Consider the following 13,772-nt stretch of genomic DNA (forward strand, 5'->3'; position numbering starts at 1 on the left):
AATCGTCGAATCACCGTTAGAGAAGTTGCTGAGGACCTAAACATATCGATTAGCTCGTGTCATTCGATTTTTACTAATGATTTGAGCATGAGACGGTTCGCCGCGAAATTCGTACCAACGCCTTTGCTCACACATCGTTGCTTGTGCGCGAATTTTTGGCCAAAAACAACACACTAATGATGCCGCAGCCACCGTATTCCCCAGACCTGGCCCCCTGTGACTTTTTCTTGTTCCCGAAACTGAAGAGGCACATGAAAGGACGACGCTACGCTACGATTGAGGAGATAAAGACGGCATCGAAGGAGGAGCTGAACAAGATCACAAAAAATGATTTTTTGAAGTGCTTCGAGGATTGGAAAAAACGTTGGCACAAGTGTATAATATCTGATGGGGATTACTTTGAAGGAGACAAAATAGATATTCATGAATAAATAAATAATTTTTGAAAAAACACAAAATTCGCGATACTTTTTGAACAGACCTCGTACATCCCACAACAACCTATCGCAAGTGCATGGAGAAAAAAGATTTCTTCAGATTTGGCATTTCCATTTATTTGACTAAAATTTGTTTCGCAGAAACAACGTATGCTTGTACGAAATATGATTTGTTTCGGCAAAAATTTTATCGTCTCATTTAAGAAAACTCAATTATTCAACCGAAAGAACGCCATTATTCGAATATCTTCCAATAAAATAAAATATTATCCGGCCGCAATAAATATGTGAAATGAAACGAGTAATTTCTTTGTGAGAAAATTATCCTTCGTTTCAAACAGATTTTTTATTTGAGATAAGGATATGTATTCGTTTAAAAAGATCGTACTTATTAATAAATATAAAATTGGTTAAATCTGAAAAAATCTTTTCCTCGGTGTGCCAATTTGCTCGAAGATCAAGTAGATCCTTCCGTCGACGTCGGGACAATAGTCGGGATTCCAATTGTGCGGCCGCACACTACATTCGAAAATAGACGATCTTTTTGCGAATGAGCAAAACGAGAGTGCGCGAACGAACACCTTGGACACGTGACGCAAGCGGTCGCGGTACCGGAGCATGTGTGTCACGCTTTACACCGCTTTGCACCGGAATTTCGTTCAGATTATAGACCACATTTCGTTGCCTCTTCACGCACTTCTCGCACGTCACGTTGCACACACGCGATTCTTTAAATTACCGCCATCATGTATCGCATGCGTTTATACACGTGAGAAAGAGATTTTTTACACACCCTTACATATTCTCGAAATATTCGACGTACCAAGTCGCGAAGTATCGCGTTATAATAAATTTCCGAGACGGATATTTTGATACGAACTGATCGTAGTTGATTCTTCAAGAATCCTTCGGATATTCAGATTTTGTAATTCCGTACGTATTCTATAAAATGAATTCTTTAGGAAATTCTATTCATCTCCGTGCCATCGGTAACTTTGCTAATCGCAATAGTAATAATTAATTCTGATATTTATACGCGGAAAAGATGCTATTGAGTTGATAAAATTTCCGACAGCGCGCGTAATTGAAGTAAATCTTCTTTATTCTCAATAGCAATCCCTACATAGCAGGTAATACCACAGTAATATTGCGATATCGCGGAAATATTACGCGTTATAGTAAAATATTGTAGCAATATCATTAATATACTATACGTTTGTAACTAATATTGAAGTATTACAGTAATATTGCTGCAATATGTCATATTCCAAATAGCCAAGTGATTACAAATGGCATTTTAATTATGTCTTATTGACGATAGAGATATGTTATATCGAGCAAATTATCTTCCGAAATTCAAATAGAGACATTGAAACGAAGTAATATAATATATATTTAAATGTTATTTAATAAAAATATTGTCTATGTTTTTAAGCGTAGGAAATTCTAAAAAAATATCTTAATTGTAAGGTTTATTGGTTTTCGTGGTAATTTGATATTATATTTGTTAAGTCAATCTCCTCTCTGCCTCTTTCTTTAGTTTAATGCGACGTTTCATCTTAAAAGGGATGAAAATAGTTTGTTAATGTATATTATATTCATACTCATGTCAACTATTTATGTATTGCTTTTAATATCTGTCAGTAAATATGTTATTACATGTTTATGAGCACAATAAGGATACATTATATAAGCACAAGTCGCAAGGATATCGTCAGAATCGGTAGAGTCAGTGGTTGCCGTCCAATCGGCCAAAGTTCAGCAACAGCGAGCAAGATTAGTAATTGAGTGGATGACTGATCTCCGGTCAGAATAAAAACCACGTCACGGACGTGTAAAATGATTTCTTTTTCTCTCGTATAAGTAATAAAACTACTGAAAAACAATAATTTATCAATTTGTCACAGCTAGTAGTACTTTTTCCTAAGGGAATATAATTGTGAAGTGTCACTGTAATATTACTGTGATTCGTTTTGGCGAACATTTCAATATCACTGTGATATCTTGGTAATATTGTGGCAATATTTTTGCTATATTACATTGCAATGGAAATGCGTTATTGCTGTGATATCGCCGTGAAAATATCATTAGAGTTGATACCTAAGTTATTGAACAAATATATATGAACAATATATGACCATAATATATCATTGCATCGTGCGATTCACACAATCTAACGTCATTCGGCTGAAAGCTATCACGAGACCGGACACGACAACAATACGACAACGCTCTCCTACTGAGTCATCATCGCCCGAAGTGTCACCGCTTCGCGGCGGTTGTTTATATTTAAATCGTCTTTGATCCAAACTCGTCGTACAATTTGGCAGGATTCTCCGCGCTGCGCTTAGCGACGTTCAATTTCTCCCGCCGGGAGAAGCGATGACGATGAGCGATAAAGAGCATCGCGCGTCACGTAGTTCTCGCCAGCGATAAGTCATAACTATGAGTTATAGCCATGACTGGCAAGATTGAATCTCGGCTCGAATTGGTGGGTTTTCTTTTTTTCTCGCGAAATGGCTGACTGTCGCAAAATTCTCCGACTCTGTAAACGTACACTCGAAGTAAGATGCGTTTCGCATATTTACTCAATTTCTTGAAGTGAAGTTTCACTCGAGAAGTAGAATAACGGTCGAGTCACTCAAGTCATTTTTCATTTTCACATAGAGCGAACGCTTCCCTCTGAATCGTCAAACGAATATCTTCACTTGAAATTGAAGAACGAATCTAACGTATATTTTACCTTCGTAAGTAAATAAATTCAAATAAATTAATTCACTCCAATCAGTTGAAGCATTCACTTGTATGAAGTCAGGATCTGCTCTGAATGAAATTCATTCGCTCTTACGATTCGAAGTGACAGCGATTTCGTTACCGCTTCACGTGAATTTCTATACGTTTTAAATCAGATTTTATTCTGTGAAATTTAGAGAGCATTTTTCCGTTTTGACCATAGTTTCGATCAAAATGCTATTATTGCAGTGTTCCATTGTCGATTACAGAACATCATCCTAGAAATCTCGATTGCTGTTTACGCGGCGATAACGAAGAAAGACGTATTTCGCTTTTTCGTTTCCTTAAATAACATTCCGCCAATTCAAGGTAAAAGAGCACAAAATTATACCCGGTGGGAATGCAGCGATGCGCAGTATTTTTCCTCGATAAATATCGCCAAGCGGCTACGCGTCGTCCCGATGCGTGCGCTTCGATTATTTAAATTATACTAATTTTACCTAAATTATTTTATTTTTACTTGTTTAATAAAAATATATAAAAATATCTGGTAATGTATATATATCTAATATATAATATATAATGTCTTCCGAAATATTTCGTAATATATTTCTAGGGAATTATTTGTATTCTTTAGAGTTAAATAAAGAAATAAGTAAATCCATAAAGTTTATGTTGTTATGTAAACGTTAATATATATTAACACTTTCACGCTCACCTATAAGTAGTCGCGACATCATTGCTGCCATACCCTTAGTAAGATCATAAATGTACAGCTCCACTGTCGTTCTCATATCCTCCGTGTTCTCCATCTTTGCCGCCTGAGAAAAAATAAAACCTTAGCTACAGTTTTTAGAGTAAATAAGAGAAGCAACTAGAACCTTAAAATATTACTCAGTAATCAATTTTCAACTATCAATTTAATTTCAAACATTATTTCGTTTTCTCTCAAGATATTTTCAAAAGGAAAAATTTTTTCCAATATGTTTCAGACAAAAGTATTATAGCTTCGAAGGGAAAAGATAATGACATTATCAATTTAATTATAGATGGCGCGACTTTCGAGATTATTCTTAGTGTATATAGGTGTGCCAACATACTTTAGCGATTTTTGTTGTCCTATCGGATGTAACGACTCGGGGACGTAAATATATCTCTCGTCTCAGAGCGCAGAGAGAGAAAACGTGTATCCACACCAGCCCGTATGTGACAGAGTGTCTCTCTCAAAAACACGTTACGATGCGTTTCTCAATGGGAATGACGAGATAGCGTGTCGGTCACGAAGTCGGTTCCGAAGCAGCTTTTAAAATATCCCTCGCTCTTAATCGACGACGACGTATTAAGAAAAGGCACTGAGTGTCAAAAATGAAAATCTCGAGTCAAACTCTTTTGCAAGATAATTTTCGTTAATTTGGAGTAGCGCGTGTATTATGACAAAAATATATTCTTCACCGGTACACGAAAAAGCGTCAGTTGATTGAACAAATTCGGAAATCCTCGGAAGGAATTCATTTTATTCCACGAGATTCAGAAAATTCTCATCGCACCTCGGAGAAAGATACGCAATGAATAATCCGAGAAATGATAACTAGTTTTTATTTCACAACATCAGCGTTGGCTCTGACATGCAAAGTTTAAGTCGAATGTGAAAATAATTCAGAGAGTGTGACACTCGCGACCTATTTTGGCGTCGAGCCTTTGATCACAGCAAACGTTTGCGTGACGACTGGACCGCGTATTTTGCAAATTGTCCCCGTCCCTAACACTCTGTACGTGCATTACGAGATCGAAGCGTTATGAGCTATGCGCATGACGCGAGGCTATGATGAATCAGCAATTTGAACGCGTTTATGTACATATAGGACGATGTTGAATGATCGTTAAGCGATCGCTATATTCCTCCAGTGAACTTACAATATAATTCATGCTGATTGCGATCCACTTGGGATAAATTCAATATCTGATTAACGAAAGAAAGAAGAGACTCATACCAACCACAAAGCACTGGTTAAGCAGCTAGCTTGGAAATTTCGAAAGGAAAGATGAACAAAATATAAATCGTTTAGAGTAAATGAATAAGGATGATAAACAAACAATACGGAGGAGGAAGGAAAGAGAGAGAGAGAGAGACAAAACGCGACACGTGTAACAGCTTACCTTCTTGCTTTCACTGACGGTCAACAGGATAGATTATCGATCGCGAGTTATGTGAAAGGGGAGGGGGCGGAATAGACACACGAGAGAGGTGCAAACCTCCTGGCGAACAATCGGGAAAGTCGGCCACGAAGCCGCCGGCAACGACAACGACGAAGAACTGACGATGACCGACGCGATGAAGCGCGACAACGAGAACTCGACTGGTGGCCACGGTATTCCTCGGGATGCGTACCTCGCGTTAGATGGCTACCGGCTAGCAAATGCAACTGATCGCTGCTCGAGAAATCCTCGTCGGAGTCTCGCTTCCGGCGAGCGGAGTTCCTCGCGCACGGCGCAGTAGTCGTTCTTGGCAGGAAGAAACGGCGAAGAGGACCGTAGCAGAGGCAGCAGCGTCCGGCTGCGTCTACTTCGGCCAGCAGGCTCGATCGTGAATCTTTCTGTTATTATCGTGGATTAGCTAATTAAAAGTCACATTTTTTCGACATGAAAATATAACATGGAAATGCCATTCATTTCTCATGAATTCATTTAATTTAATTTAATTCATTTTATCAATGTAAATTGTCTTCTCGTTTCACAATGCGTCACACGTGGGAGTCGGATGTCGCACTGGTCGTCTGTTATTTTATAATTGTATGTCAGATGTGAATACGACGAGCCATTCTACGATTAAGTCGCGGCAAGTCGCAAGTTGCAATAAAACATAAAGTTAAAACAGTGAAGGTATGTTGTTAAATTATACAAATTATTTGAAAGATCTAGTAGGATAAGTGCAGTAAAATTGCACTCGAAGATAATATCATATAAGACGGGTTCTAACCCAGGAGCTCCGAGGGAAGTGCAAAGAGGGAGGTTACCGCGCGGAGCGTGAGGATTGACGTCACGCGGAGGAAGGGGGATGCGCACGGTGGACATGGACCATTGCGAAGATCCGGAATGAAGAAGAGCCTGCAATGACGGAAGTAGACAGTAATTTTGAAACAATGAATACAAATTCATCCAAGATTCATCCATCTATTAATCCATCTATTAATAATAGATGGTTATATATGTCCGCTCCTAATAATATTTAAAAGTAATATTATTTAGTGTTATTGTAATATTACATATTTTTCAAATATTCAACTCCGTACATATATATATATATATATATTATGTAATTGTAGTTTTTTATTTCAAATGTATTGCAATAACAATTATTTTATTATATAAATAAAGTCGAAATAATTTTATGTAAAAATATGTTTCATACTAAAAAACTATACATATATACATATATATATGTATGTATATATATGTATATAATATATATGTTTTATTTATATATATTTATTTATATATTTTTTTATATATTATCCTATATTATTTTTTTTATATTCTAAAAATATTCCTATAATATTAAAAAATATGACATAACATTCTTATTATAAGAATATTATTTTAATATTGAATAATATTCATATAATATTCTAGGGATATTCTAGGGATATCACGCGCTTATAGGGATCCCTTTTAAGTTCAATACATTGATCACATCTCTTTGGTAGCATCTGTGTATCTTTAAAATAATAATCTTCTTCTTTAGCAGTGGCAAAATGGACATCAACGGCTGCTTGGATCTCTTTATCGGTCTTAAACCTCCTCCCTCGTAAATCAGATTTCAATTTTGCGAACAGATAATAGTCGCTGGGGGCCAAGTCTGGGCTGCAGGGTGGGTAGGAGATTTCTTTAAGCCCGCATTCCTTCACAGCGATCTTGGCAATAATGGCTGTATACACAGATGCATTTTCGTCGAGTAAACGAACACCCGGAGCCAGCTTTCCCTGTCTTTTTTCCTCAATGGCGTCTTGCAAACGGTACAGTAGAGTTGTATATAGAGCATGTTCGGAAAGAGATTCGGGGAAATATTTCGAGGTACGATACCAGAAAGGATCTCGTCCTTGAATATTTGTCCGAGTATCTCTTCAATCGCGCCTACAGTTGCCTGGAATGAATCGAAGTCTGCTGTTATCGCAGAACAATATCCTCCGATATTCACCTCTGAAGAGCAACCAGGGACGTCCGAACAAGAACCAAGTACTAGCGCTACTTAAAAACATGTACTTGTGTGCATTTTTTACACAGTATCGTTTTCTACATTGGTACATTGATGTTTGTTTTTTTCTTATCGATATTAATATAATCATTACATTTGTTAATTGGGACGCGTATCAGTTGCCCACGGGATGATTGGATACAATCCAATCACAAGTCGCTATTCCGAGGAACTCTAGGCGCACGATGCTATGGTTGGCTGAATCCGATCGTCTCGTGAGCAAACGTTCTCCTCTTAATTGACGACATCAAAACACCTTACTGGATTAAAAAATCTATCAGTCTGAAACGTATTTTTACACAAAATTTTTTCGATTTTATTTATATAATAAAGCAATTGGTATTGCAATACATTTTAAATAAAAAACTACAATTATACAGGGTATCCCAAACTAATTTCGATTCCCGTGGTGTGCAAGTAGAACGGGTGAAACTGAGTAGAAAAATTCTATGCCATTTTGCAAACAACACGTAAAATTTCGAATAATCAATGATTGAAATTGGTTATTTATAGAGGCTTCTTCAATTAATAACTGAACAATTTGCGTGTTATTTGCAAAATAGTGCGAGACTTTTTTGCTCAGAATAGTCTAAACTACAAATATATGACAATTGTACCTAACGACATCAGTATATTGAATCTCGATCGTTAGGTACAATAGTTAGGTACAGTAGTAATGGATAATTCAAAATTCCGAGTGTTATTTGCAAAATAAAGGATTTTTTGGTTCAATTCAACCCATTCTACTTGCACACCACGGGAACCGAGATTAGTTTGCGACGCACTGTATATATTATATATATATATACGTGGAATTAAATATTTAAAAAATATATAATATTACAATAACATTAAATAATATTATTTTTTTAAATATTATTAGGAGCAGACATATAACTATCTATTAATATTCCAGAAATATGATTTAATATTAAATAATATTATTAGAATATTGTTAGAATATTACGTCTAATATCCTAAGAATATGCCCGGAATATTACTTAATGTTAAATAATATTGCGCGCTTATAAAACTCGAATACGATACGTCCGACGTGAAAGTACCTGACCGCAGGCACCGAGGGAATCCTCATCGGGCTTCGAAAGTGTACGCGAGAGGACGCCGAACGGCGCGACGCGCGACCACGCTACGCGAGACGCGAGCCAACCGATTTTCGAGCATGACGTTGCACGGCGTATCGACGGCGAGAGCTTTCGAAAAACCGCTGAACGGCGCTCCGAGGGTCGGCGCTTGACCCGACAGTGCAGCGCCGTAACGCAGGTTGCATAGTGCGTGGAGTGTATACGTCCGTTGCGAGAGAAAACGCTGCTACAACACGAAGTACAACGCGAAGCCTGTCCTTTCTTTTTCTTCGTCTTCTCGTCCTCTCATCGTCTCTCTCTCTCTCGTCGTCTTCGTCGGCGTTACGGAACCTCACTCGTCGTCGCGCGATCGTCGTCGTTGTCGCGCGTGCAATCGTGAAATTCGATACATGGTATTCAACGACAACGAGAAAGGAGAGAGGAAACCCCGTGTGTGAGAAAAAAGAGCGGAGTCGCGAGAATAAGCAGGAGAACACGGCATAAAGCGGGGTCTACAATGAGAATTTAAGGCGTCAGATTTGAGAAATTGACCAATCATAATTGGTTTTTCTTCTATAATTCGACTGTAATTGGTCAATTTCTTAAAGCTTAAAACACTTACTATAGACTAAGTGCCTGTCCACAATAAGTATTTCAAGTCTTCAGAAATTGACCAATCACAGTTAATTATTCTCTTCATATTCGACTATGATTGTCAATTTCTTAAGACTTAAAATACCTATTGTAGACATTAAAGCGGTATCTACAATGAGAATTTAAGCCGTAAGATTTCAGAAACTGGCCAATCACGATTGACTTTTCCTCTATAATTCGACCGTGATTGGCCAACTTCTTAAGTCTCGTGCCTTGAATTCTCATTGCAGACCCGGCTGTAGACGCTTCGGCGAATTGTTCACCAGTAAATTCACCTGGACGAGTCCCCTCGTGTGACGACGTGCTCAGAAGACTCGATCCGCTCGCTCGTCGCGGCCGGTCACTGGCAGGGCTGGTCGCCTAGTCGGTGAAATCTCGTTCTCGAAGAGGAATCGCCGAACTCGACTGGACTCTCGCCTCGCTCTCAGCTGACAGGGACCCTAACTTTCTCTCTCTCTTTCTCTCTCTCCCCCCCCCTTCCCCTCTCTCTCGCTCGCTTATTCGCGTGCTCGCGAGAGAACGCACGGTGGGAGGACACGCGCGCGATCGCAGCAGCAACGGTGTCGAACTGAGATCGTTGATCATCGGTGGTCGGCGTTATATCGCTCGTCGCCGGGAATCATCGCGTGTTGCATCACTTCGATATATTCTTCGGTATCCACCCGCCGCAAGCACGCCGAGCGGCGCGACGCGCGAGGAATCGTCGCTCATCGCGCAGAGATCGCTGTGCGGCGACGAGGAGACGAGAGGTTAGGGCGGCCCCAGCCGGGACGACGTTGACTCGACAGTTTTTCTCTCGCTCGCTCCCCCGGAGCGTCGTCACGCCGCGCGTGCGACTAGGGACTTTGGCGGCGCGTTCACGCACGGTGTGCGTATACGCGGAGCGGTCGGGAACAGCTGATGCTTCAACGGCACCGGCGAGATGTCAAAATCCAGGCAATTTGTAAGTGAACGATGAACAACTGGACGGTCGGTTGGATCGTGAACGGCCCGATCGCGGGGTTTCACGCTTCTCCTTGCGATCTGTGCGTGTGTGGGTCTGTGTGTACCGCGCGAACGGATCGTGTTCTATTGTAGTACCGTGCGTGCTGAAAAAAATTCCCAGCTGAAAGCTGCGGGGGGATCAACGTTTGAACTTTTCGCGTGATATTATTGTTATTTGCTCTCACACATACACACACACACACGCGCATACACACTCTCTTTTTCACACACACACACACACACACACACACACACACCACACACACACACACACACACACACACACAATATGCATCCCCGTCTACTTGTGCTTTCATTAATCGCAGCGACAACGTTAGAATCGGATCCACGCGCTCTTCCGCAGCGATCTATTTTCGTGACTTGACAGTTCCTCGAACATGCACGATTGATTGTATAATTATGTAACTTTTTTTACGGAAAATTTGAGAAATCAAATGCCACTTCACACTAAGATCGTTGTGCTTTTGTTTGAGACTTATTTGAGATTTGTATGATACGTTACATGTTTCATCATTGATTTAATTTCGTTATGCAATGTTTGGACAGTATCATTTCCGTTAGATAAATGTATACTTGTCTACTTGTGTTTGTCTGCAGACTCTGCGTGTGCAGTCATCAGAGGGAACAAAACGTATAGAAGTGCAGGCTTCTGATACGCTAACTCGTCTTTATGAAAAAGTATATCTCTCTTAATCTTTCTGCGATAATCGCACTTCCATGAATATGTATAACTTATCCTATTTTTGCATTTCTTCATTCAGGTATATGAAGCCTTCGATTTGAATAGTTTTGGATTTAGCCTGTGTAAACAACGAAATCATAAGGATCCGCTTACATCTACCAAGAGCAAAACAGTGTCAGGGATCGGTCTTTGTCATGGAGATATGCTTTATCTTGTGCCGGTTAATGGTACACAGCTGTGGAATACTCCGTCAACCAGCAATGCCACTGATAATATTTCCGCAGGTACGAATTTTTCATGTAATTGGATATAACCAAGAACATTTTGCGCAAGATTGAGAAAATTAAGATTAAACGCATTATTACCAAATATGAGCAAAGATATTGATGTGATCATATTAAGCGATCATTAGTTCGGGAATAGTCACCCGGGGTTGTTTCATATCCCCACGGACAGAAAACGAAGTTCATGTCACGGTGGATTTTGTTTACTGATCGAGAACCAATGTGTACTTTCCATTTGGACATTTAGAGACCTAACCTGTGCAACAAGAATAGGCTATGACCCGTCTTATTCATATTATAAGCTTGTAAAAATACTTTGGGATACAAAACAAAGGTGATTGTTTACGTTATAAAATTAGTCAAATATAACAAGAGTTCATATTGTGAAGACAAGATGATGTTAAGTTTGAGTGAAATTATATATACCTATACACCCGATAAACGTTAAGCAATATTTATATTACATCTGATAATGATCGATAAAAATGTCCAGCAAAATAGGCAATGGTGCTATTATAAATATCTAATATTTATATTTATTGTTTGTAATTAACATATATATAGTTAACATTAACATTTATTATAAATGAAATGAATATCTTAAATTATACTTTTTATATGATGTTAAACATAAAAAATATCTATGTTAAAAATTAGAATTTTTTTTCTTTAAAAATATGTATTATGTTATACATCTATATAATATAATGAAGAATACAAAAATAAATAATTTTTTACAATCCCGAATCAATACTAATAACTTTGTATGACGGCGATTTAGCCTTGTTTTATATTCTTATAAAATGATTATTATTTAATATACTTTCAATCCTTTTTAATAATTATTCTTTATGAACCTTGAAATATCTTATTCCATCGAAAATTGGCAATAAAACAGCGCTTTTTAAATTGATATCTTTATTTATTAGAAATACTGTCATAATAAGCCACTTGATGTGCTTATTCCGGTTCTTAAATATTTTTTCGGTTCCCCTCATTAAAAAAAAAAATAGCGAGCAAATCTATATTTATAATGTCTCTAAATAATAATAAATTATGGAGTAATCGATAATATGCTATATTTTGTTAATAATAGTGGTTTTTAATTAAGGTCTAGATGACCCCAGGTAATCGTTTACGTAAAAAAAAAATAAGGGGACTATTCCCGAGTTAAGAAAAAATATGTATGTTTGCATATATATGTATACACACACACGCACACGCGTGCGCGTGTGCGTGTGTAAGTAATGGAATTATAAATTATAAATACGGGGAAACTTTTTAAAATATAAGTATTTTTTCGCTCCTCTCTTTAGACTTTATGTTATAAACTGTTTTATATGTGTGAAACGATATAGAACCAGGGTCACTGGATACCACAGGAAGTACGAATCGTACATCCGGCCTCTCACGATCTCTGCCAAATGTAATCGAGAACGATGTCGACGAGCAATTGTGGAAACTGGACGGAAAGATCCAACGTAAACGCGACGAGAAACTGTAAGTAGCTGAATTAGATGTAACTAGACAGGACAACTAGACTGTAAGTAGATAGAGGCCAAAAAATTTATAGATAGTGGTTAAAGTAACGTAAGGAAATTTGCTGTTTTACAGTTGTCGACACGGAGCAAGGGGATGCTGCGTACATTGTTCGCCTTTGGAACCTTTCGATGAAATTTATTTGAAGGAGCAGAATATCAAGCATCTGTCTTTTCATTCGTATCTCAGGAAGCTCACTGCCGGAGTTGATAGGTATGTCCGACGTATGAAAAAATGCATATTATAGTTATATACACATATATACAAAGTAGAATTGATTGTTATAAACAGAAAACAATGAAACGAAAAGGATTATTACATTTTGTAGATATATTGAGTTATTTATACGTAAAAATTAATATTATCAATGGATTCCTCTCGTCATTCTACGTACAAAAAGTAAGCACATAAAAGTATCAAGATGGTCATCGAAAGATTGTGTACCATGAGATGTTTTATACTTTATATTGAAAGTATCAGGATAGAAACTGTAAAATATTTCGAGAAATATTCGCTTTTCGATGTTCTTACTTCAGTACTTTTATATGTAGAATGACTTGTGGAATCAATTGATGTTTAAACAAACTATTTTATTATATTTTATTTTATTTTATTTAAGAATATCAAATATTGATTTTGACCTTTACAGAATATTCTCATGATAATTTATTTTTTTTGCAACTACTCGATCTTGAGAAAACTCGATATCTCACTTTGTTTAAGAGATATTCAAGTGCGTTGATTAAAATGGTACATCCTGTATTATTAATTATATTCAGTTATTTTATTGTTTTATCGACCCATTGATGGTAGAGCAAAGATATACTTTTCACAAATCGATGTTCAGTAAAGAATAGGGTAAGATTACATTTTCGAAACTTGCAGTAAAATTTTGTATCACATTATATCTTTTATTCGGTATAACAGTTTTGTGTAATTAAATAATGTCCTTCGATAATAACGAATTTTTACCGACCTTTGTATTCTGCGCAGCACAACATTAGCCACCAGTATATTAATATCTTTCGGCAAATGTTTGTATCGAAGTTTCGTATATCTAATTATATCTGATTATATCTGATTATATAGTGTCCCAGTATTCAC

General features: G+C 37.6%; 2 protein-coding genes across 7 annotated transcripts in view; one reads left to right on the top strand and one right to left on the bottom strand.

Moving 5' to 3' along the window:
• The window catches only part of LOC106745214, a 37,175-nt gene extending 27,643 nt beyond the window's left edge, over positions 1-9,532 (bottom strand). Inside the window, exons 1-3 of one of the 5 annotated variants that reach the window (XM_014620588.1) lie at positions 5,328-5,564; positions 4,271-4,522; positions 3,889-3,991 (exon numbers count right to left, since the gene is read on the bottom strand). In XM_014620588.1, the coding sequence (XP_014476074.1) occupies positions 3,889-3,982 (94 nt within the window). In that variant the 5' untranslated portion in view covers positions 3,983-3,991; positions 4,271-4,522; positions 5,328-5,564. Of the gene's footprint in view, positions 1-3,888; positions 3,992-4,270; positions 4,523-5,327; positions 5,566-9,433 lie in introns of those variants that run through there. The other 4 variants (XM_014620592.1, XM_014620591.1, XM_014620590.1 and 1 more) reach the window with 4 other exon arrangements.
• Positions 9,533-9,676: 144 nt separating this feature from the next.
• Positions 9,677-13,772, top strand: part of LOC106745212 (nuclear protein localization protein 4 homolog) — a 25,715-nt gene continuing 21,619 nt past the window's right edge. For both annotated transcript variants that reach the window (XM_014620580.1, XM_014620581.1), the window contains exons 1-5: positions 9,677-10,101; positions 10,761-10,841; positions 10,925-11,129; positions 12,488-12,629; positions 12,744-12,881. In XM_014620580.1, the coding sequence (XP_014476066.1) occupies positions 10,081-10,101; positions 10,761-10,841; positions 10,925-11,129; positions 12,488-12,629; positions 12,744-12,881 (587 nt within the window). In that variant the 5' untranslated portion in view covers positions 9,677-10,080. The remainder of the gene's footprint in view (positions 10,102-10,760; positions 10,842-10,924; positions 11,130-12,487; positions 12,630-12,743; positions 12,882-13,772) is intronic.

Source organism: Dinoponera quadriceps, unplaced genomic scaffold (genome assembly GCF_001313825.1).
Source record: "Dinoponera quadriceps isolate SergipeBrazil2010 unplaced genomic scaffold, ASM131382v1 scaffold1270, whole genome shotgun sequence".
Taxonomy (NCBI): Eukaryota; Metazoa; Arthropoda; class Insecta; order Hymenoptera; family Formicidae; genus Dinoponera; species Dinoponera quadriceps.